General features: G+C 43.9%; 1 protein-coding gene and 1 long non-coding RNA gene across 3 annotated transcripts in view; both read left to right on the top strand.

Moving 5' to 3' along the window:
* col4a3 (collagen, type IV, alpha 3) overlaps nucleotides 1–15,587 on the top strand; it is a 31,490-nt gene extending 15,903 nt beyond the window's left edge. The window contains exons 26-46 of the mRNA XM_030380870.1: nucleotides 1,482–1,649; nucleotides 2,852–2,941; nucleotides 3,027–3,161; nucleotides 3,568–3,666; nucleotides 3,960–4,049; nucleotides 4,307–4,446; nucleotides 4,786–4,912; nucleotides 5,737–5,817; nucleotides 6,317–6,418; nucleotides 6,631–6,678; nucleotides 6,984–7,169; nucleotides 7,430–7,560; nucleotides 7,820–7,892; nucleotides 8,394–8,465; nucleotides 9,116–9,241; nucleotides 9,442–9,540; nucleotides 10,569–10,787; nucleotides 11,653–11,830; nucleotides 12,573–12,687; nucleotides 13,115–13,287; nucleotides 13,560–15,587. Coding sequence (XP_030236730.1) covers nucleotides 1,482–1,649; nucleotides 2,852–2,941; nucleotides 3,027–3,161; nucleotides 3,568–3,666; nucleotides 3,960–4,049; nucleotides 4,307–4,446; nucleotides 4,786–4,912; nucleotides 5,737–5,817; nucleotides 6,317–6,418; nucleotides 6,631–6,678; nucleotides 6,984–7,169; nucleotides 7,430–7,560; nucleotides 7,820–7,892; nucleotides 8,394–8,465; nucleotides 9,116–9,241; nucleotides 9,442–9,540; nucleotides 10,569–10,787; nucleotides 11,653–11,830; nucleotides 12,573–12,687; nucleotides 13,115–13,287; nucleotides 13,560–13,641 — 2,534 coding nt within the window. The 3' untranslated portion in view covers nucleotides 13,642–15,587. The remainder of the gene's footprint in view (nucleotides 1–1,481; nucleotides 1,650–2,851; nucleotides 2,942–3,026; nucleotides 3,162–3,567; nucleotides 3,667–3,959; nucleotides 4,050–4,306; nucleotides 4,447–4,785; nucleotides 4,913–5,736; nucleotides 5,818–6,316; nucleotides 6,419–6,630; nucleotides 6,679–6,983; nucleotides 7,170–7,429; nucleotides 7,561–7,819; nucleotides 7,893–8,393; nucleotides 8,466–9,115; nucleotides 9,242–9,441; nucleotides 9,541–10,568; nucleotides 10,788–11,652; nucleotides 11,831–12,572; nucleotides 12,688–13,114; nucleotides 13,288–13,559) is intronic.
* Nucleotides 15,588–16,591: 1,004 nt separating this feature from the next.
* LOC115561500 (uncharacterized) lies at nucleotides 16,592–19,354 on the top strand. Of its 2 annotated transcripts, none has more exons than XR_003979931.1 (4): nucleotides 16,592–16,606; nucleotides 17,801–17,949; nucleotides 18,035–18,171; nucleotides 19,100–19,354. It is a non-coding gene; the product is annotated as an uncharacterized LOC115561500 (long non-coding RNA). The 2 variants fall into 2 exon arrangements; XR_003979930.1 differs by having other exon boundaries at nucleotides 17,776–17,949.
* The last annotated feature ends 3,989 nt before the right edge of the window (nucleotides 19,355–23,343 follow it).

The following is a 23,343-nucleotide window of genomic DNA, read 5'->3' as shown; positions in this document are numbered from 1 at the left end:
TTAGTAAATAATCATTTACTTTTACTCGTTGTCTTTGGGCAAAGAGATGGAACAGAATTGATCTGTTAATTAAAAATGAAACTAATTCTTGTTACCAGGGTGTCCTGGAGTAGACGGTTTGCCTGGTCCATTTGGTCCTGCGGGACTGTGTCGTCTGGGGCTCGGTGGACCCCCCGGACCCCCTGGGGAGAGGGGCTTCATCGGCTTCACAGGTAGTACAAGTTAATACAGATTAACACAAGTTAGCGCAGAGACTGGTGGATGAATGTTAACACTACAGTGTAGTACAGGTTAATACTACGGTGTGATACAGGTTAATACTACGGTGTAATACAGGTTAATACTACGGTGTGATACAGGTTAATACTACGGTGTGATACAGGTTAATACTACGGTGTGATACAGGTTAATACTACGGTGTGATACAGGTTAATACTACGGTGTGATACAGGTTAATACTACGGTGTGATACAGGTTAATACTACGGTGTGATACAGGTTAATACTACGGTGTGATACAGGTAATACTACGGTGTGATACAGGTTAATACTACAGTGTGATACAGGTTAATACTACGGTGTGATACAGGTTAATACTACGGTGTGATACAGGTTAATACTACGGTGTGATACAGGTTAATACTACGGTGTGATACAGGTTAATACTACGGTGTGATACAGGTTAATACTACGGTGTGATACAGGTTAATACTACGGTGTGATACAGGTTAATACTACGGTGTGATACAGGTTAATACTACGGTGTGATACAGGTTAATACTACGGTGTGATACAGGTTAATATTACGGTGTAATACAGGTTAATACTACGGTGTCATACAGGTTAATACTACTGGTTAGTACAGGTTAATGACGCAGTGTGATACAGGTTAATACATGTTAATACTACAGGTTAATACTACCGTGTAATGCAGGTTAATACTACAGGTTAATACTACCGTGTAATGCAGGTTAATACTACAGGTTAATACTACCGTGTAATGCAGGTTAATACTACAGGTTAATACTACAGTGTGATGCAGGTTAATGGTACAGGTTAATACTACAGGTTAATACTACAGTGTTATGCAGGTTAATGGTACAGGTTAATACTACAGGTTAATACTACAGTGTAATGCAGGTTAATACTACAGGTTAATACTACAGTGTAATGCAGGTTAATACTACAGGTTAATACTACCGTGTAATGCAGGTTAATACTACAAGTTAATACTACAGTGTAATGCAGGTTAATACTACAGGTTAATACTACAGTGTTATGCAGGTTAATGGTACAGGTTAATACTACAGGTTAATATTAGAGTGTAATGCAGGTTAATACTACAGGTTAATACTACCGTGTAATGCTGGTTAATACTACAGGTTAATACTACAGTGTAATGCAGGTTAATGGTACAGGTTAATACTATAGCTACACCAGTTTCAACGTTTATTTTATTAAATGTGCTTCCTGTCACCCCAGGGCCCAGAGGGGAGAGAGGCCAGCCAGGGGAGTCTGGTCTTCCAGGGGAAGGGATCCCGGGATCAGGGGGTCCGTATGGACCTCCAGGGTTCCACGGGACCCCTGGAGCCAGGGGACCCCAAGGCCTGAAAGGATTCCCAGGAACGGCTGGCGGTTCAGGGACTGCCGGTAAGAGGACAGACTTAGAGGACAGATAACCAGTAAGATCAGAGCTTAGAGGACAGATAACCAGTAACAGCAGAGCTTAGAGGACAGATAACCAGTAAGATCAGAGCTTAGTGGACAGATAACCAGTAAGATCAGAGCTTAGAGGACAGATAACCAGTAAGATCAGAGCTTAGAGGACAGATAACCAGTAAGATCAGAGCTTAGAGGACAGATAACCAGTAACAGCAGAGCTTAGAGAGCAGATAACCAGTAAGATCAGAGCTTACAGGACAGATAACCAGTAAGATCAGAGCTTAGAGGACAGATAACCAGTAAGATCAGAGCTTAGAGAGCAGATAACCAGTAAGATCAGAGCCTACAGGACAGATAACCAGTAAGATCAGAGCTTAGAGGACAGATAACCAGTAAGATCATAGCTTAGAGAACAGATAACCAGTAAGATCAGAGCATAGAGGACAGATAACCAGTAAGATCAGAGCTTAGAGGACAGATAACCAGTAAGATCAGAGCTTAGAGGACAGATAACCAGTAAGATCAGAGTTCAGAGGACAGATAACCAGTAAGATCAGAATTCAGAGGACAGATAACCAGTAAGATCAGAGCTTAGAGAACAGATAACCAGTAAGATCAGAGCTTAGAGGACAGATAACCAGTAAGATCAGAGCTTAGAGAACAGATAGCCAGTAAGATGGGAGACTTTGAGGGCAAACCGCCAGTACGATGAGAGCTTGGAGGACAGACCACCAGTAAGATGGGAGACTTTGAGGAATGTGAACTAGGGCTGGGCAATTAATCGAATTTCGAATTCGATTTTACGCTCAAACGATCTAATCGAATTTTATTCATTTTTTACAAGAGAGAAAGAGAACAGCTGGATACATTTCTGTACATTATTTTAGATATTTTTGGGAGAGACATGCTGAATAAATACATCATGTTTTCAAACTCAAAAATAAACGTGATTTCAATATTGACCAAAATAATCGTGATTCTGATTTTTTCCATAATCGAGCAGCCCTAATGTGAACCAGTCAGATGAGATCTTAGACGACAGACCACCAATAAGAGGAGAGACTTAGAGGAAAGACCACCAGTAAGATGAGACAGAGGGCAGACCACCATTAAGATGAGAGACTTACAGGACAGACCACCACTCAGAGAACCATTACTTGAGGATTGTATCTGCATGTCTTTGGAACCAGGGCCCAGAGGAGATATGGGTCCAGCTGGTCCTTGTGGAACCCCCGGACCTGACGGGAGGATAGGAGAAGCGGGCCAACCAGGCGCCAAAGGTACCGCTTCCATCGATAGTCACCTCCGTTTGATACCGAGCCCTTGCTAGCACATTTCTCCAGCTGTCCCTTTCCCTTCTGGAAGGATCCCTGGGTGTGGAAGGACTCAGAGGCTCTGCCGGTCAGCCTGGAGTCCAAGGAGACACGGGGGAACCCGGACTCAGAGGGGAAGAGGTGACCGTCAAGGTGTATGGGGATCCTGGAGATTCTGGACTTCATGGTTAGTCCAAAACAGTAACATCCCAGTGGGGGCAATTTGAATTTCAGCCAATCCTATTGTTTGACAGAGCGCATGGAAATTCAGCTGTGACATCTCTGGGTCTTGGAAGATGGGCCCAGACTGTCGAATGTGAACTCTGTTGCCAGATTTGTCAAACCTCTTGTTCACACAATGTTTTTTTAACTTCCTGGTGAAATGCCGTTGATAAACAAGAGGGATCTTATTCTTTTTCTTAAGTATTCTGCATTTATATCTTGACTTGGGTTGGACACAGACCTTGCACTCATGAGTTTCCAGAGAGGCATGACGTAATCCAGGGCTTATATGTAGTGAGCTTGTCTGTATGTTCATGTAGCCGGGATGTCACTGACATGTGACGCGGGGCCAACTTGCATGTGTCCACTAGGGTCCCCAGGGTCGACTGGTCCCCCTGGGGAGAGTGGACCCCTAGGGCCCCTCGGTCCAGATGGACAGAATGGAGAACCAGGAACCTCAGGCCCCAGAGGTACCTTCTGCGTTGTATTATATCATATCATAACCTAACTCTACATAGTGTTATACCACGTAACCTTAGAGGACCCCTAGGACACATCACAAGTGGGCGTGTCCACCTAGATGTATGCTGGATAGATCAGTCTACCAGCCTACCCAGTGGACTGTAGCAAACGTTGCTCATCTATCCGTCACACATCTAGGTGGACACGCCCACTTGTGATGTCAGAAGAGGCAGATTTGTAAGGTCCAATCACACTCCCACCTGGTGAGATAATGTGTCACCTTTAATAATGATGGTGGTAGGATTCCCTGGAGACCGGGGGAGAGATGGAGAACCTGGAACTGCTGGTTTCCCCGGAGACCTTGGAGATCCGGGAGTCATGGGGCTGCCAGGTGAAACACACACACACACACACACACACACACACACACACACACACACACACACACACACACACACACACACACACACACACACACACACACACACAAATAACCCAACCACAGACAAATGACACAAACAACCACACACAGACACACACACACACACACACACATCAATAACATAGACGCAAACACCAATAACATTTGTGTGCATACGTGTGTGCGTGTGCGTGTGCGCGTGTGCGTGTGTGTGTGTGTGTGTCCAGGTCTTAAAGGAGAACAGGGCTGTGCTGCGGCGCTCGGCGTCACTGGTTCTCATGGAGTTCCGGGCTTGACTGGCCTCAAAGGTTCTAAAGGAGAACCAAGTCCTGCCGGATCTGGACCCAAAGGAGGGCAGGGGGAGAGGGTAGCGCTACAACCTTCTACACACACCCACACCCTAACACTGACCCCCGACACTAAGCCTTGACCCCCAACACTATCCTCCAACCCCTAACACCGATCCCTAGTACTAAACCGAGCACTAACCCAGACCCCTAAACATGAACCCTTGACCTCCCTTGACCCCTAACCCTGACCCCTAACATTATCCTCCAACCCCTAACACTGACCTATGACCTCTAACAATAACCCTTGACCCCTTGCACTATCCCATGACCCCTAACACAAACCCCTTTCACTAACCCTGACCCATACCACCAACCCTTGGACCCTAACTCCTCTGCACTCCTCTGCTGTTGCTCAGGGAGAACCAGGATCAGCTGGAGCTCCGTCCAGGAAGGGGGAGAGAGGGGACACAGGCCCAGCCGGCGTCCCAGGAAACATCGGCATCTTTGGGCCCAAAGGACGCATGGGGGTCCCTGGACCCCGAGGTGTGTACTGCCTTATCTTAACACATCCAGAGGTGTGTACTGCCTTATCTTAACACGTCCAGAGGTGTGTACTGCCTTATCTTAACACGTACAGAGGTGTGTACTGCCTTATCTTAACACGTACTGTGTACTGCCTTATCTTAACACGTACAGAGGTGTGTACTGCCTTATCTTAAAACATCCAGAGGTGTGTACTGCCTTATCTTAACACGTCCAGAGGTGTGTACGGCCTTATCTTAACACATCCAGAGGTGTGTACTGCCTTATCTTAACACGTACAGAGGTGTGTACTGCCTTATCTTAACACGTCCAGAGGTGTGTACGGCCTTATCTTAACACATCCAGAGGTGTGTACTGCCTTATCTTAACACGTACAGAGGTGTGTACTGCCTTATCTTAACACGTACAGAGGTGTGTACTGCCTTATCTTAACACTTCCAGAGGTGTGTACTACCTTATCTTAACGCATCCAGAGGTGTGTACTGCCTTATCTTAACACGTACAGAGGTGTGTACTGCCTTATCTTAACACATCCAGAGGTGTGTACTACCTTATCTTAACACGTCCAGAGGTGTGTACTGCCTTATCTTAACACGTCCAGAGGTGTGTACTGCCTTATCTTAACACGTCCAGAGGTGTGTACTACCTTATCTTAACGCATCCAGAGGTGTGTACTACCTTATCTTAACGCGTCCAGAGCTGTGTGGTACCTTATCTTAAGACATCCAGAGGTGTGTACTGCCTTATCTTAACACATCCAGAGGTGTGTACTACCTTATCTTAACACACTCAGTTTAATTGATGAACTTGTTTTTGCCTCCAAGCACCCCCTGGGTTTCTAGGAAACAGAGGTTCTGATGGACGACCGGGAGCCAGTGGTTGTCCAGGACCGGATGGCCTTAAAGGTAATGTTGGGTTCAGGTTGTGTAGCTGCTTTGTAGTCAATGCCTCCCCACCAGAAACAGAGGATCAAGCTAGCTACTAGTCTATGTCTACGGGGTCATCCCTATGTTCCCCAGGTCCTACGTTCCCCGGGTGCAAAGGGTTAGGGTTGGGTTTAGGGTTATGGTTAGGGTTAGGGTTAGGGTGAGGGTTAATCCTAAACCTAACCCTAACCATAACCAATCGGAGGAGAGCCATTCTAACCAATCACAGGCGAATCAGAGGCGAAAAAGGCAGTACTTGCCCCTACCATCCTACGAAAAAAATACATACAAAGTGGGGAACATAGGACCTGGGGAACATAGGACCCGGGGAACATAGGACCCGGGGAACATAGGTACGCTCCCATGTCTACCCACAAGGTTACAGAGAAGCCAGCTAGCTGTTGGTAGTCACTGTCTGAACTCACCAGGTAACAGAGGAGCCAGCTAGTTGTTGGTAGTCACTGTCTGCCCCCACCAGGTAACAGAGGAGCGGCAGGTGACCCGGGACCTGCAGGACTCAGAGGAAACCAGGGTCGGGATGGGATCCCTGGCCCAGCTGGGGAGAAAGGAGATTTGGGAGGTGAGTTTAGGAGATCTGAAATGTCTGGGTCTGCATTGGATTAATGTTCATGTCCTTCTGTGCTCCTCGAAAGCATTAAGTGTGTCGTTCACTTTTATTCACAAACTAATCCAAAGAGATGTGTAAAAGATTGTAGTATATTTCCTTCAAGCTGTAATTGCCGTTCCGATGGGTTGGGTTTAACCTTGCTTCACGGCTATCGGTGTGGTCAGGTCCTGGTGTCGGCAGTAAGGGAGCCGATGGAGACAAGGGACGATCTGGTGAGAACCGTCTCATGACTATCAATACACCCCTCTACCATGACCTCATCTAACCCTCCCTGAACTGAACCCTTCTAATCCTAACCCTACCTGAACCCTTCTAACCCTACCTGAACACTTCTAACCCTACCTGAACCCTTCTAACCCTCCCTGAACCCTTCTAACCCTACCTGAACCCTTCTTACCGTAGCCCCCCCTGAACCCTTCTAGCCCCTTCTACTTCTAATATTTGTACTATGACCACTACTACTAGTTGTAGGACCAGTACTAGTTGTAGCCGTCCTTTCCTCTCTCCGCTCCCCAAGGACTGAAGGGTGAGGTGGGGCTCGCTGGTCCTGAGGGCCCCCCCGGCCCCCCCGGCCCTCCAGGGAACGTGGGCCCCCCTGGTCGGGCCGGCCCAGGGGGTCAACCCGGCAGACCAGGCATGGACGGCCTCTGTTCCCGCGGGCCCAAGGGAGACCGGGGCCACATTGGGGCCCTGGGACCCACAGGTGGGACGCATGCACACGCACGCACGCACGCACACACACACACACACACACACAAACACACACACACACACACACACACACACACACACACACACACACACACACACACACACACACACACACACACACACACAGAATCCCAATCTCATAGATGTAATCAATCTCATAAATGCAATAAATATTATAAATGTAATCAGTTTCATAAATGTATGTGTGTGTACATGAAGGCCCCTAGACTAATGCGCCGTCCCCGTCTCCAGGCCTCCAGGGGACCCCGGGGCCCCCAGGCGCCCCAGGGCTGGGGCTCAAGGGCAGTGAAGGGAGTAAAGGAGCCAGGGGCTCACTAGGGTCACCTGGTTGCCGTGGAAACCATGGGACACGAGGCCAGCAGGTGAGTTAGCTGTGTAGCAAGTACCAAACTTAATCTGGGAGCTAGTTAGTCAATTAGGAGTATGTTTGGAGTTAGTTAGGGGCTTCCTAGGAGGAGTTAGTTAACAAGTGTTAGTAAGTAAGAGTTAGTTAGTAAGGATTTAGTTGGGAGTGGTTAGTTGGATAGTAAATGACATATTAAATCCTAGTTGGTGAATTAGTTAGTTGTGATCTGATTTCAATTAAGGGTAGAGTTAATCCGATTATTTTTTTGCTGCAAGGGTCCAGAGGGAAGCAGAGGTCAACCAGGACCCGAAGGCCTGAGTGGGGACCTGGGCAACATGGGGCCCATTGGTAAGAGGAGCAGCAACCCTAACCCTAACCCTATCTCTATCCCCGTTCCCCAACCCTAACTCTACCTCAACCCCCATCCCCAACCCTGTCCCCTACAATAACCTTACCCCCTAACTCCAACCCTAACCCCTTACCTACCAGTGCCCCCTGGACAAAACAGTCCACCCCCACCTTGTTCCTTTTCCCCTAATCCGTTACCTACCCCCAACTCCACCCGAACCCCAACCACAACCCCTATCCCCAACTCTATGCCTTAACCTTACCCCCTAGCCCTAACTCTATCCCCTAACATATCCCTTAACCCCAACTCTACCCAGAACCATACCCCCTAAACATAACCCTCATAACCCCAACTCTAACCCTCATAAACCCAGGTTGTGTGTGTGTGTGTGTGTGTGTGTGTGTGTGTGTGTGTGTGTGTGTGTGTGTGTGTGTGTGTGTGTGTGTGTGTGTGTGTGTGTGTGTGTGTGTGTGTGTGTGTGTGTGTGTGTGTGTGTGTAGGTCAGAAGGGAGATGCAGGGAGGGCCGGGGAGGACGGTCTTCTGGGTGTCACAGGACCCACAGGGAAGCCAGGTACTGAAAGACCATCATCACGTCATCATTCTGCTATTAATACATTACTACACTGTAGTCCTCATCTATTACTGCTATCAACTGTATTACACTGTACTCCAGACTTATTGCTGCTATTAATACTTAACTTCACTAGTCCAGACTTAAAATTGCTATTAATAGTGCATACCACTATAACAGACTTATTACTGCTATTAATACTTTACTGAGCTGTTAGTCCAGACTTATTACAACTGTAATACATTACTTCACTGTAGTCCAGACTTATTACTGCTATTATTACTTGATTTCACTGTAGTCCAGACTTATTACTACTGTCAATACTTAACTACCCTGTAGAACGGATTACTTAAAAAATAAATAAAAAAAGTACTTCCACAGAACCCTAAAAAATGGTTTCCAGTATTTCCAGGGTTTAAGTTACTAACTGAGGGTTAAATTTATAACCAAGGCTAATAGTTACTTGTGACTGGGGGTAATAGTTACAAGCTACTGGGGGTACTAGTTACTAGTAACTGGCGCTAATAGTTACTAGTTATTTGGATTAATAGTTACTAGTTACTAGGGGTAATAGTTACTAGTGACTGGGGGTAATGGTTACTAGTTACTTGGGGTTTTAGATACTAGTTACTATTAACTTTCCCCAACAGGTCCCAAAGGCAAAGACTTTTTTCAGGAAGTGCTTTTAATACCTGGAGATAAAGGCTTACCTGGTTACCATGGATACGAGGGACAGGTGGGGGCTCAGGGGGTTGCTGGAAGGCAAGGTCCTGCAGGTAACGTAAACTGGTTTGAATCTATAGATCTATCTATATCTATATCTATACAATTTGATGATACATTATGATCATCATAGTCATAATAACACAGAGTAAATAGACAGCGGAACATCATAGTGATACATTAAGTGCTAGAGATACATCATGGATAGTGAAGCATCCTAGTGATACATCTAATGCTGCGTTGGTCTCTAAAGGCTCTCCGGGGCCAGGGGGACCTTCTGGTGGAGACGGACCTGCTGGACTACCAGGAGTCCCGGGACCAAAGGGAGACTCAGGTCCTCTGGGATCACAAGGTGAGAGATGAACGAGGAGAAAATCAGGAGAGCTAAGTTTTCTATGCAATGCTATGCAATGTCAGATAGTGAATAATCAAGGAGTTGTATTGTGAGGTGTGGAGAAGGTAGGGGTTTGACACTAGAGATACAGGACATTTAGGAGCAGGTAGGGGTTAGACCTCATCTCAATCTACATTGAAAAGAGGTCTGGGAACCAAGCATTCATATTCTCGTATTTGAGGCGTGGTTTTCGATTGCCCGGAGATTTATTGAGCGCTATGAATGTCTATCATATGAGTCTGTACGTAGCTCATAGCCAATCGTATCAATTAACCAGGTGACGTATGTAGCACGTCGCATAGACGTCGTCGTCGTCTTGCCGTCCCTCCCCGTTCTGTGATTAGTTCCCTATCTCAGGCGAAAATCAGATCCATGGAATCCAGGCTGCCTAGCAGCGCAAAATGAAATTGCGCGCAAGGCAGCGTGGGTATACCCAGGCTAGGTTAGACAGTACAGATACAGGACATTAAGGAGCAGGTAGGGGTTAGACAGTACAGATACAGGACATTAAGGAGCAGGTAGGGGTTAGACAGTACAGATACAGGACATTAAGGAACAGGTAGGGGTTATACAGTACAGAGACAGGTCATTGAGGAGCGGGTAGGGGTAGACAGTACAGAGACAGGTCATTAAGCAGCGGGTAGGGGTTAGACAGGAAAGAGGCAGGTCATTAAGGGGCAGTAGGGGTTAGACAGGAAAGAGGCAGACCATTAAGGAGCAGGTAGGGGTTAGACAGTACAGAGACAGGTCATTAAGGAACAGGTAGGGGTTATACAGTACAGAGACAGGTCATTAAGGAGCGGGTAGGGGTTAGACAGTACAGAGACAGGTCATTAAGGAACAGGTAGGGGTTAGACAGTACAGAGACAGACCATTAAGGAGCAGGTAGGGGTTAGACAGTACAGAGACAGACCATTAAGGAGCAGGGCTAGACAGCTAGGGGTTGGACAGTGAATACAGATCCTGTGTGATAATTGTTTCTGCAGGTATTCAAGGGGATGAGGGACTGATGGGCGCCAAGGGCCCCCCCGGGACCCCGGGGCCCCCCGGGCCCTTCATCAGAGGGGAGCCAGACAGCTTCCTGTTCACCAGACACAGCCAGCAGCAGAGCCTTCCTCTCTGCCCTGCAGGGTCCCGCCTCCTCTTCTCTGGATACTCCCTCCTCTTCATCAACGGAAACAACAGAGCACATGGACAAGACCTGGGTACCCACACACAGACAGGCAGCTAGACACACAGACAGGCAGCTAGACACACAGACAGGCAGCTAGACACACAGACAGGCAGCTAGACACACAGACAGGCAGCTAGACACACAGACAGACAGACAGGTAGACACACACAGACAGACAGCTAGACACACAGAGAGACAGGTAGTCACACAGACAGGCAGCTAGACACACAGACAGACAGGTACCAACACACAGACAGACAGACAGGTAGACACACACAGACAGACAGCTAGACACACAGACAGACAGGTACCAACACACAGACAGACCGGCAGCTAGACACACAGACAGACAGGTACCAACACACAGACAGACAGACAGGTAGACACACACAGACAGGCAGCTAGACACACAGACAGACAGGTAGACAGACAAACATACAGCCAGGTAGACACACAGACAGACAGCTAGACACACAGACAGACAGGTAGACACACAGACAGACAGACAGGTAGACACACACAGACAGACAGGTAGACACACAGACAGACAGGTAGACAGACAAGCATACAGCCAGGTAGACACACACACAGACAGACAGGTAGACAGACAAACATACAGCCAGGTAGACACACACACAGACAGGCAGCTAGACACACAGACAGACAGGTAAACGGACAAACATACAGACGAGTAGACAGACAGAGAGACAGGTAGACAGACAAAAAACACAAACAGGAAGGCAAACAGACAGACAGGAAAAGAGACAGACATACAGACAGGTGGGTAGACCGGCAGATAGACAGACAGATAGACGGACAGACACACACCCAGAAAGTCAGACAGATAGAGAGACAGCGATATATAAACATGGTAAAATGATCTCTCTCTCCTCCAGGAACCCTGGGCAGTTGTCTACCTCGCTTTACCACCATGCCCTTCCTCTTCTGCAACATCGACAGCACCTGTCGCTATGCCTCCCGCAACGACTACTCCTATTGGCTGTCCACTGACCAATCAATGCCAAGTGATATGGCAATGATCTCTGGAGATTTACTTGAGAAATATGTCAGCCGGTAGGAACACATGCAGTACATTAACCCTAACATACACTAACCTAATCCTATCATACATCAACCCTAACATGCACTTACCCAACATACACTAACACTAACATACGCTAACCCAACATACACTAACCTCATCCTAACGTACACTAACCCTAACATACACTGACCCTAACATATACTAACCTAATCCTAACATAAACTAACCATAACATACACTTACCCAACATTAACTAACCCTAACATACACTAACCTAACATACATTAACCTTAACATACACTAACCTAACATAAACTAACCCTAACATACACTGACCTAATACTAACATACACCTACCCTAACATACACTAACCTAACATGCATTAACCCTCAAATACACTAACCCTAACATACACTAACTCTGACCCCAACATATACTAACCCTAAAATAACACACCACCACACTCACAACCACCACATAACACACCACCACCATACAAGACCACCAGAACCATGCATTCCATCTGAACATGTGAACCTGGGCCGAGAGGTTCTTACTCAAACACATTGTACAGGTGTAGCTATCCTCAACCTCATGTTGACATTAATATACAAGGCTGTGTGATGAAGGTCTGTCCAAGTCAAGCCCTAGCCATGCTGTGCTGTATCAAGTCTATTAAAGGTCTGGATGTACTAGGTGGGTTTAACAGTGGCCAGGGCGTAAGAGGCGATTAGGGTGTACAGGTGTGACTGACCCTTACCATGTTTCAGGTGTGCCGTGTGCGAGACCAGGTCCAACGTGATCGGCATCCATAGCCAAACTGTCCAGGTCCCGGTCTGTCCGGCAGGGTGGCAGTCCCTCTGGTCGGGCTACTCGTTTGTCATGGTGAGGAACACCCCCCCCCCCCCCCCCCCCCCGAGATAAATAAAGTACACATCCACCACTTAGCGACACACATCCAACCCTTAGCAACATATGCACACATCCACCCATTAGCAACGTACGCACACATCCTGCTACATAGATTCATTGGTAAGCCTTAGTCAATTGTGTATAGGGACTCTGCATAGCCCACCCCTCTTACACACTCATTGTATGTTGCACGTCCTGGCACTTAAAAATAGAACTGAGCATTGTGTAGTGTATTATCCTAGCTACCTTGTTGTCTACGGGGAATGGGTTAACCTAGCGATGGATGGAGCTTGGCACTTGGTTCTATGAACATCCTTACTGTGCCGACAGACATATATTGTTTCTCCTTCTTCTGACAAATAGCAAGTCTCTTCGGATGAATGTAATTGTGTTCTTGTAGCAAACGGGCGTGGGCTCAGAGGGATCTGGACAGCCTCTGGCCTCTCCAGGGTCGTGCCTCCAGGAGTTCAGGAAGATTCCCTTCATCGAGTGTCACGGCAGAGGCACCTGCAACTACTACACAGACTCCTACAGCTACTGGCTGGCGGCCCTGGACCCAAAGCAGCTCTTCAGGTATTGGCAATCCAGGAATTCTCACAAAAATAAGTTTAGTGGAGGGGGAAATGCTTCAGAGAAGAAGAGAAGCAATGGGGTAGGGCTGTACCCGAGACATTTCTAAGGGGAATCACAGTTCTGAGTTGCCTAAATTTGACTGATAATAATTATATACGTTCCCTCTGTATGAACATGACTATGTGATAATAACTACAGAAATACCCTGTATATGCACCTGTCTTTACCTGATAATAACTATATACTGTACATGCCCTATAATCTGTCTGCAGTAAGCCCAGGGCCCAGACGGTGAAGGGGGACTGTCCCGGCAGCATCATCAGCCGCTGCCGAGTGTGTATGAAGCAGTGGTAGTCCTCCTCACTATTAATACGAATAATACTTGTTTGGTTCCGTTACTCACACTTGAAGTATCCTCGGGAGACTGCCTCGATTGTAGCGTTACTCCTGCTTGTACTTGATTAACTATTAGAAAAACTGGTAGTAGTCACTTCTAATCTACTATTAACACTACTATAACTGCTACTGTTTCAACTACTTTACTATATAAACTATCACAATGAATGTTTGTTCATGGTAATTTTGCTTGTAATGCCAAACATAATGGATAATGCGTATACCATAACAATTTTATTGCCATCAATATTTTTAACCCCACGGCTATATACATTGTCCTAACTTATGTTTGTACCAACAAATACAAAGAAGCTTACTATAAGTGGAAGCTGACGCGGGGACTAGAGTTGAAGTACTTACATTGGCCACTGGGAGGAGACAGGGTGCGTTTATTGCAACCTTCTGCAGAATTCTATTTTATACATCGGAGGCTTTGGTGGTGCTCATCTGATGGGTATAATAAATAAGTGAACGAAGAATCATGAAGAACTTTAATGTTCTTCATACATTTTAATGAAGAACACCATGCCCTATCTTAACCCTGATTTAAGAAGCACATTTTATTGTTGCATCAACCATCAAGATGTAATTTGAAGCTTTGGCTTCCAACTCCCTACAAATGTTGAGCCTCTTTTTTTGTTGCTCTAGAATCTCAAACCACTAGTTAGTACAATACTGTTTACTGTTGTGGTGCTCTTGAATCTGTAACCACTCGTGAGTACAATACTGTTTACTGTTGTGGTAACTATAACCATTAGTTAGTACAATACTGTTGACCTGTTGTCATGCTGTGGATTCTAGAACCACTAGTTAGTACAATACTTTAAACTATTGTGTTGCTGTGGATTCTAGAAACACTAGTTAGTACAATACTGTTTACTGTTGTGTTGCTGTGGAATCTGGAAGCACTAGTTATTACGATACTGTTTACTGTTGTGTTGCTGTGGAATCTGGAAGCACTAATTATTACATTTGCACCTGTTGTGTTGCTCTTGAATCTTAAACAACTAGTAGGTACAATACTATTTACAATTGTGTTGCTGGGGAATCTGGAAGTAATAGTTAGTACAATACTGTTTACTTTTCCTTCGGAATCTCTAACCATTAGAACAATACTAGTTCACAAGCAGGACATGCTGGTTTAAACTAATTTTCGGATCAGTTTATTTTGTTTTGTTTCATTGTGCAAGTTATTATCTTTTAATATAAATAGTATTTTACTTTTCCATTCTTCTATAGGATCACGTTGGAATGTATGAATATGTTTCTCACTCAAAGACTCTGTTATCACATGTCTAAATTGTTTTGGTTATGCAGTATCTGAATCTATTTTTTATTGTATTAAGTAATTCGTTTCATTAAATTTGTGGGCTTAAAAAAAACATTGTGTACTGAATGAGCCAACTGAAGATGGTCATGTCCACATCCCAAGGGCTTCATCAACCAGCAGGGGGCTAGCGTTTTCTTTCTCTATTACGTTCCAAACAGAGAAGAAGATATTGCTTCAGGAATCTATCACGCAGGTCCATGCACGCAGCTCAATGACTTTGTCTAAATTGTAAATATAATCATATTGATTTGATATTTTAGTGATTGTTTTCTTAATATCTGACTGTTTTATGTGCGTCGATTTGTGGAGGATTTAATGTTACATGCAATGTAGCATCTGCTAAATGAATATGATATGACCATATAAGCTGTGTGGAACGTTTCCTTGAGCGTGAGAAAGTACTCAAACTCAAAAATAATTATTATCATTATATTATTATTATTAAAACAACAAAAGCTGCAAAATGACATGCTTGGTTTTATGCACAAATCTATAATTATCTAAAAGCCAATAGCTTTCGGCCTCCTGGAAAAACCAAACTATATAAAATAACCATGATCTCACCATTCCTAAAATAGCCTATAAATGTTAATAAAAGTTATTTATAAACGTTAATGTAGCGTTAATGTATTAATACATGTAACTTATAAATTTTCATTTATGAATAAATACATGTACATTGTTGATGAATGTGAATGTATTAATAAATACATGTAGCTTATAAATAAGTTTACAATAGTAAATACAGTGTGACAGTTTGTCTTTGTCTGCGTGTAATGGGAAAATTATTTTTCACATTCTACCTTTTCGCTGACACCCTTTGGGTGGTCAATGGGCAAAGGATACAAGTGAGAAGTCACTGCCACGTCTCCTCCTTTATGACATCTGTCGTGACAATTTTTTTATGAGATATTGTGTCTAGGACAGATAAGACTTCACAGTGCAATTGTCAATGATCAAATCAAACAAGGTTTACCTAAAGGACAGAGTTTCCTGTGTTCTCGTCAAGTAGAACAATGCATAAGGGGATCCCTGCTCACTTATGGCCGGTATACCCAAGGCACAAAGGTTAGGGTGGCTAGACAGTGCAAGGAATAGGAGACAGAGCTTACATGATGAAGGGGAAACCACATTATGGATTTTTCCATCAAATCATTTGGGGAGCAGAGCTGTTCTCGCATTTCCGAGACCTGTGCCACTGTATAAGATGTCCTTGCTTGAGAAAGGACTTCTGCATTGGACGCAGGGTGAACTCCCATCGGAGGTCTCGGAAATTGTGAGGCCTCGGATTGTTATGTTTTTGTTGTATGGATTAATGTACGTTTATTGTCTGTTATTTTATGTTTATTATTTACACATATGGCCCTAATTGTTATGAGTTCGGGTCACTCTTTATTCTTAAACAGTTTACTCAGAAACTATTGACGTGGTACAAATTCCAACCACATAGCATACTTGGGGTCAGAAGTGCGATCGCCGCTCTCCTCAAGGACCTCCGAGCCACACGTTGATCGACTGATCATCCCTGCGGGTTTTCGAGAGGCTCCGAGGGGGACTCCGGGAGATTGTGCGATCCACAAAAGATTTAACACGGTGAGAATCCATGTCAATCATAATTGGCAAAACTAATGAGGAAATATTGCATAGATTTGATGTTGGCCAAAAGAAAAGGAGAAAAAAAAATAGGCTACAACAAGTAGGTACTTGTCTAGCTAAAATACTGTTTTGGTAGTAGTATAGAACGAGTTCTCAGCATTTCCAAGACCTGTGCCACTGTAGAAGAAGTCCTTGCTTGTGCAAATCCAGTGGACATCTCCTTGCTAAGCTTTTAGATAGACGCAGGACGAACTCCCTTCTGAGGCCTGAGATTAGGCCTCAGATTGTTATATTTTTGTTGGATGGATTATTGTATGTTCATTGTATGTTTATTACTTAAATATATTACCCAAATTGTTTTTATTTTATTCTTAAACAGTTTACCCAGAAACGATGGACGTGGTCCAAATTCCCACGACAGGGGCCAGTCAGGTCCCTCTCCTTGCGATTATGATTAGTCAGTCAGGGTTTGTTTCCTTTATAGTTTTTAGAAAAGGTTTAAATCAAGCATCACAAGGGTGCACACTCAAAATGTACACCCTGACCTTAAACATTGAATGACCATATTCAACCCAGTTATTACAAAAACACAGTGCAAAATGGTATGGGATGTACACAGGTGGTGCCACCTCAAATCCAGAAGTTACATTGTTTATAGATGTGAATGTATTATACATTTATATAGTTTTGAGGTGTTAATGTATTCATAAATTCATATCTATATTTTATAAATACATTTCTATCGATTATATAACATTTACTTTGGTTTTGTTGATACAGTGGTGAGCAAGCACACGCGCTTAAGACATAATTCACCACAACCGTCAGTTCCTAGATGTGTGTTCATTAATACTTTTACATTACATAACTAATAAAGAAGGCACCTTATTTAAACAGATTAAATGAACACATTTTTTGAGGCATGAGAGACTTCCTTGCTGCCGTGCGGTTTGAACTGCTCTGTTTGAAGCGCTCTTATCTGTGAAGCAAATGGAGTCCTGCTCACGTTATTAACGCTTGGCTAATTGTCCCATTAGAGCATCCCGGCTGTTTGCCGGGATGAAGGCAAGCGTGTGGATCTCAGCTAATTGTTTTATTGTGGAGGCTTCAGTCAAATGCTCTTAACGGCTGAACAAAGAAACACACTGAGTGCTTTGATCACCCAGCATTCCTTCATCGCGCTGCACGCAGGCCCGACTGGCCAGCTGTCAATCAAAAAACGATGACACGTGACCAGAGGGAGACCGTTTAAAAGACTGGGTGAAACGTCGCAATTGGACTCGTCTGCTGATCTTCTGCCTCCTCCACCAGTACCACGGATAACAGAGGACACCAACCCAGTAGGTGAACGTTGTCTCCTCTTCTTTACTCTTTTTATTCCTATTTGCTTCTCGTTTAAATGTTCTTCTGATCTCTTCTCCCCAGACATGAAGTCTCTCCAGTGTCCCGCTACGGTGCTTCTCCTCGCCACGATTCTCCTTCTGGCCTCTCAGACAACCTCTTCTCTCAGTATGGACCGCATGCAGAAGCAGCGCACGCCAGCTACTGGATCCATGTCACAAGTGAGTAATCAGCTTCTACAGATCTATAGCAACACAAGTAAGATCAGCTTCTAGAGATTTATAGCAACACAAGTAAGATCAGCTTCTAGAGATCTATAGCAACACAAGTAAGATCAGCTTCTACAGATCTATAACAACACAAGTAAGATCAGCTTCTAGAGATCTATAGCAACACAAGTAAGATCAGCTTCTACAGATCTATAGCAACACAAGTAAGATCAGCTTCTACAGATCTATAGCAACACAAGTAAGATCAGCCTCTAGAGAACTACAGCAACACAAGTTAGTCGGTCAGCTTCTAGAGAACTACAGCAACACAAGTTAGTCTGTCAGCTTCTAGAGAACTACAGGAACACAAGTTAGTCGGTCAGCTTCTAGAGAACTACAGCAACACAAGTTAGTCGGTCAGCCTCTAGAGAACTACAAAAACAGAAGTTAGTTGATCAGCTTCCAGAGTCTTATAAAAACACAAGTTAGTCGATCAGCTTCTAGAGTCTTACAGCAACAACATTTAGTCGATCAGCTTCTAGAGTCCTACAAAAAACATGTTCTTCTATCAGCCTCAAGAGTCCTACAAAAAACAAGTTAGTCTATCAGCCTCTATAGAGTCTTACAGCAACAACATTTAGTCAATCAGCTTCTAGAGTCTTAGATCAGCTTCTAGAGCACTAAATGTTCATCTAATGTTCTAGTCAACAGTTAGTACAAGTAGTTCAACATGGTACAGGGTCGTTTTGAATTCTAGTAGGACATACTAGTTATGGGTATTACTTCTGTGTATAAGATGTTCAGTATGCATTTTCTTGATTTCTATATATATGTGTGTGTGTGTGTGTGTGTGTGTGTGTGTGTGTGTGTGTGTGTGTGTGTGTGTGTGTGTGTGTGTGTGTGTGTGTGTGTGTGTGTGTGTGTGTGTGTACAAATGTAGGAATGGAGTAAGCGTGCACTTGAGGACCTGCTATCCCAACTCACACTGCCAGAAGGTGACAGCCAGCAGGAGGCTGAGGTGGTGTCCATGGTGACAGGGGGAGCGGGGACGGAGCTGGAGCGCTCTGTTGATAATACCCCCGAGACACTCCAACGAGGACGCAAGGCTGGCTGCAAGAACTTCTACTGGAAGGGCTTCACTGTCTGCTAACAACAACCTGACCAGTCAACACCTTGCTAGCTGGTACTCTGGGACCACCCCCCTCAGCAACCTGACCAATCAACTCCTTGCTAGCTGGTACTCTGAGACCACACCCCTGAGCAACCTGCCCAAGTATTGGTAACACCCTGCTAGCCGTTTAGTAACGGGCTGTTTTTATTGGTGTTGAGATGCTCTGCTAGTTTATTACAAAATGTATAAATAAATTAATTTATTCATTAAACATAGAAAGCATATGAGCTGTCCGTTTTTAAAACAAGACCAAAGAGTGTGAAAGGGCTGATTCATTGTTTGGATAGTATTAGTATGCCACTATATAAGTATTAGCATATCACTGTATTAGCATCACATTAGTATTAGTATTAGTATCCAACAGTATTAGTATCTAACAGTATTAGTATATCGCAGTATTAGTACCATATCACAGTATTAGCATTAGTACATCACATATTAGTTTTAGTACACATTAGTTTAAGCATTTCGCAATATTAGTATGGCTAGATCACATCTGTATCACATTTTATAAGATTCGGTCCCGGTGAAACAACAAATTTCTCTTTTGCGTCTTGAGATGTAAAGTCTGTGATTCCCTTCTTTATATATTAACCACACTAGTCTTGATTCAGCATACATGGAAATGGATAGATAACGTTACTACCACTAAACCACTCAGAGGTTACCATATTTTTCCACCGAGTGTTCGCTCGTTCGCCCACCGTTTCGGCGACGGCGTTCGCTGGCCACGGAAAGAAGTCGCTAGCCGGCATTAGCTGCGTCCGGCTTCGTTGGGTCGGGGTTCCTGAAAAGGTGTAAAATGTACTCAAGGCAAGGCAAAGCAGCTTTATTTATCTAGCCCTTTTTGTACACGAGCCAGGCTCAAAATGCTTCACATAGCAACATCGTCATGGGCCTACAATAAAATGAAATAATAAAATAAGATAGATTGAAGTAATAAAATATAATAGATACGTAAAGAAAATAAAGGCAAAGTTAAATACAATAAAATAGATAGGCCTAAGTAAACGAAAATAACGGCAATGTAAAAAAAAAGAAAATGCAATGTATTTAAGATTTAGCAGAAAGCCAAAAAAGGTCTTCAGGCTTTTGTCTGATTAGGAAACGTGATGAGCGTAGGTGTCCTCGGGGCTCCACCATGTTGGACCTTCGTTCTGAGCAACATGACTCACCATTCTCCAAGTGGGATTGTAAAGGGGACATATTGTAGGCCTACCACCAGGTGTGAGTGTGATTAGCAATTACAAGCCGTTTTGCATCTTTTGACATCAAAAGTGGGCATGTCCACCTAGATAGATGAGCAACGTTTGCCTCAGTCCACTGGGTATAGGCTGGTAGAGGCAGATTTTCAAAACGGCTTGTAATGCTTATCATACTCACACCTGGTGGTATAATATGTCACCTTCAACTAAACAAGAGAACAGAAATAAATTCAACACTGATACGATTATTTAGGACTGAGATCTCATAGCACTCTGACTAAATACTGCGGTGATCTCTTAAGGGGAATATGGCCGTAACAGAGTGGGTTGTTAGTTTTAGTCGTTGATAATAACAAAGAGTGACACCACTCTAAAAGGGCAAAGGGCATTTAGACAGTCATTCTGGAGGCCACTGGGTTGCTGTCTGTCTGTCCGCAGGTCTTCAGACTACTGTCTGTCTGACTGACAATGGGGAGACTGTGTCACAGCGATGCCATGCTGCGGGGACCCGAGCTAAGTCCTCATCATCCCTGCTGGTGGTAAATGTGCCCATCAAGCTCATCAATCATCTGAAAGAACAACTGTCTGCCCTCTTTCAAAGAGAGGCGTGTTAATTTAGGCACACAAACACACACGCACGGTATGTCACCCCTTCACCACAATATGGTCCATTAGTTGACAGCGAGGGTGATGAGACACCCTGCTGGCGTTGTTGTTTCGCTTATGACAGCAGATAATAAGATATGACCCTCACATTCAAATACTAATCTGTACGACAGCATGCACAACCCTCCATACTTTCATGCTAATATGTGAAAAGCAATGACCAGTCACACTGCAGAGATTTAATGGAACTCAGTCATTATACACCCACACACAATCAATAAAAAATAATAATACCTTATTAGGACTAAAGTAGAGGATAAGAGCAAGCTGGGTTTTTAAGCTCTCCACCTCCTCACGCCTCCTCTCGCCAAGAAGGAGCCAGCAGGGTTAGACAGTTCAGAGGCAGTTCATTAAGGAGCTGGTAGGGTTAGACAGTACAGAGACAGGTCATTGAGGAGCAGGTAGGGGTTAGACAGTACAGAGACAGGTCATTGAGGAGCAGGTAGGGGTTTGACGGTACAGAGACAGGTCATTGAGGAGCAGGTAGGGGTTTGACGGTACAGAGACAGGTCATTGAGGAGCATGTAGGGGGTAGACAGTACAGTGACAGGTCATTGAGGAGCAGGTAGGGGGTAGGCAGTACAGAGACAGGTCATTGAGGAGCAGGTAGGGGGTAGACAGTACAGACACATATATATATATATATATATATATATATATATTCATGTATATCCATATAATACATATATGTATATATATATATATGTATATATATATATATATATATATATATATATATATGTATATATATATATATACATATATATATGCATATATATATGTATATATATATATATACATATATATATGCATATATATATATATATGTCCCGCAGGATGATATCTAAATTAAAGCATTGGAAATAAAAACTAGTTTCAGTTTAATAGAGTTTGGAGAAGCCCTGCAGAAAGCAGTAAACATTCAGACTAGTTGCTATGGCGATGCTAACTTTGACAGAGTGGCAGAAAGGCAATGAGCAGATTTAGTGTGAACCTGCAATAGCTCCAGTAACACACAACCGTGAGGAATAATCAACCATTAAATTAACAGACAACCAATCTCATCCGACCAATGGCAGGCCGGGAACCATGGGAACAGTTTGTAAAAAGCTGTAGAGCAAGGAACCCTTCGACCTCATAAGCAAAACCCTGTCTTGAGCCTCTCAACCCTAATATCTAACCTCTTACCTCTAGCCTCTTACCTCCAACCTTACCTATAACCTCCAACCTCTTACGTCTTACTTCCGAAATTGTACCTATAATTTATAACATCTAACTTCTAACCTGTTACCTCTAACCTGTTAACCATCCCCTGTTACCTCTAACCTGTTACCTCTAACCTGTCACCTCTCACCTGTTACTTCTAACCTCTTACCACTTACCTTAAACCTCAAACCAATTACCTCTAACCTGTTACCTCCTACCTGTTACCTCTAACCTGTTACCTCTAACCTGTTACCTCTTACCTGTTACCGCTAACCTCTAAGATATATAATGTTATGTTGGGTTGTTAACAGCTGTAGCTAATGTTATGAAGGGTAGTTTACAGTTGAATATGATGTTATCTTGGGTAGTTTACAGCTGTAGATAATGTTATGTTTGCTAGTTTAGAGCTGTAGATAATGTTATGTGAGGTAGATTACAGCTGTAGATAATGTTATTTGTGGTAGTTTACAGCTGTAGATTATGTTATGTAGGGTAATTTACAGCTATAGATAATTTTATGTTGGGTAGTTTACAGCTGTAGATAATGTTATATGGGGTAGTTTATGTTATGTGGGGCAGTATACAGCTTTAGATAATGCTATGTGGGGTAGTTTACAGCTATAGATAATGTTTTGTGGGTTATTTTACAGCTATATATGTTATGTGGGGTGGTTTACAGCTATAGATAATGTTTTGTGGGGTAGTTTACAGCTGTAGATAATGTTATGAGGGGTGGTTTACAGCTATATATAATGTTTTGTGGGGTAGTTTACAGCAGTAGATTATGTTATGTGGGGTAGTTTACAGCTATAGATAATGTTTTGTGGGGTAGTTTACAGCTATAGATAATGTTATGTGGGGTGGTTGACAGCTATAGATAATGTTTTGTGGGGTAGTTTACAGCTGTAGATAATGTTATGTGGGGTCGTTTACAGC

The sequence above is a fragment of the Gadus morhua genome, chromosome 16 (genome assembly GCF_902167405.1).
Source record: "Gadus morhua chromosome 16, gadMor3.0, whole genome shotgun sequence".
NCBI classification, from domain to species: Eukaryota; Metazoa; Chordata; class Actinopteri; order Gadiformes; family Gadidae; genus Gadus; species Gadus morhua.
The sequence above is the reverse complement of the archived record's forward strand: the minus strand, read 5'-3'. Positions and strand labels throughout refer to the sequence as shown.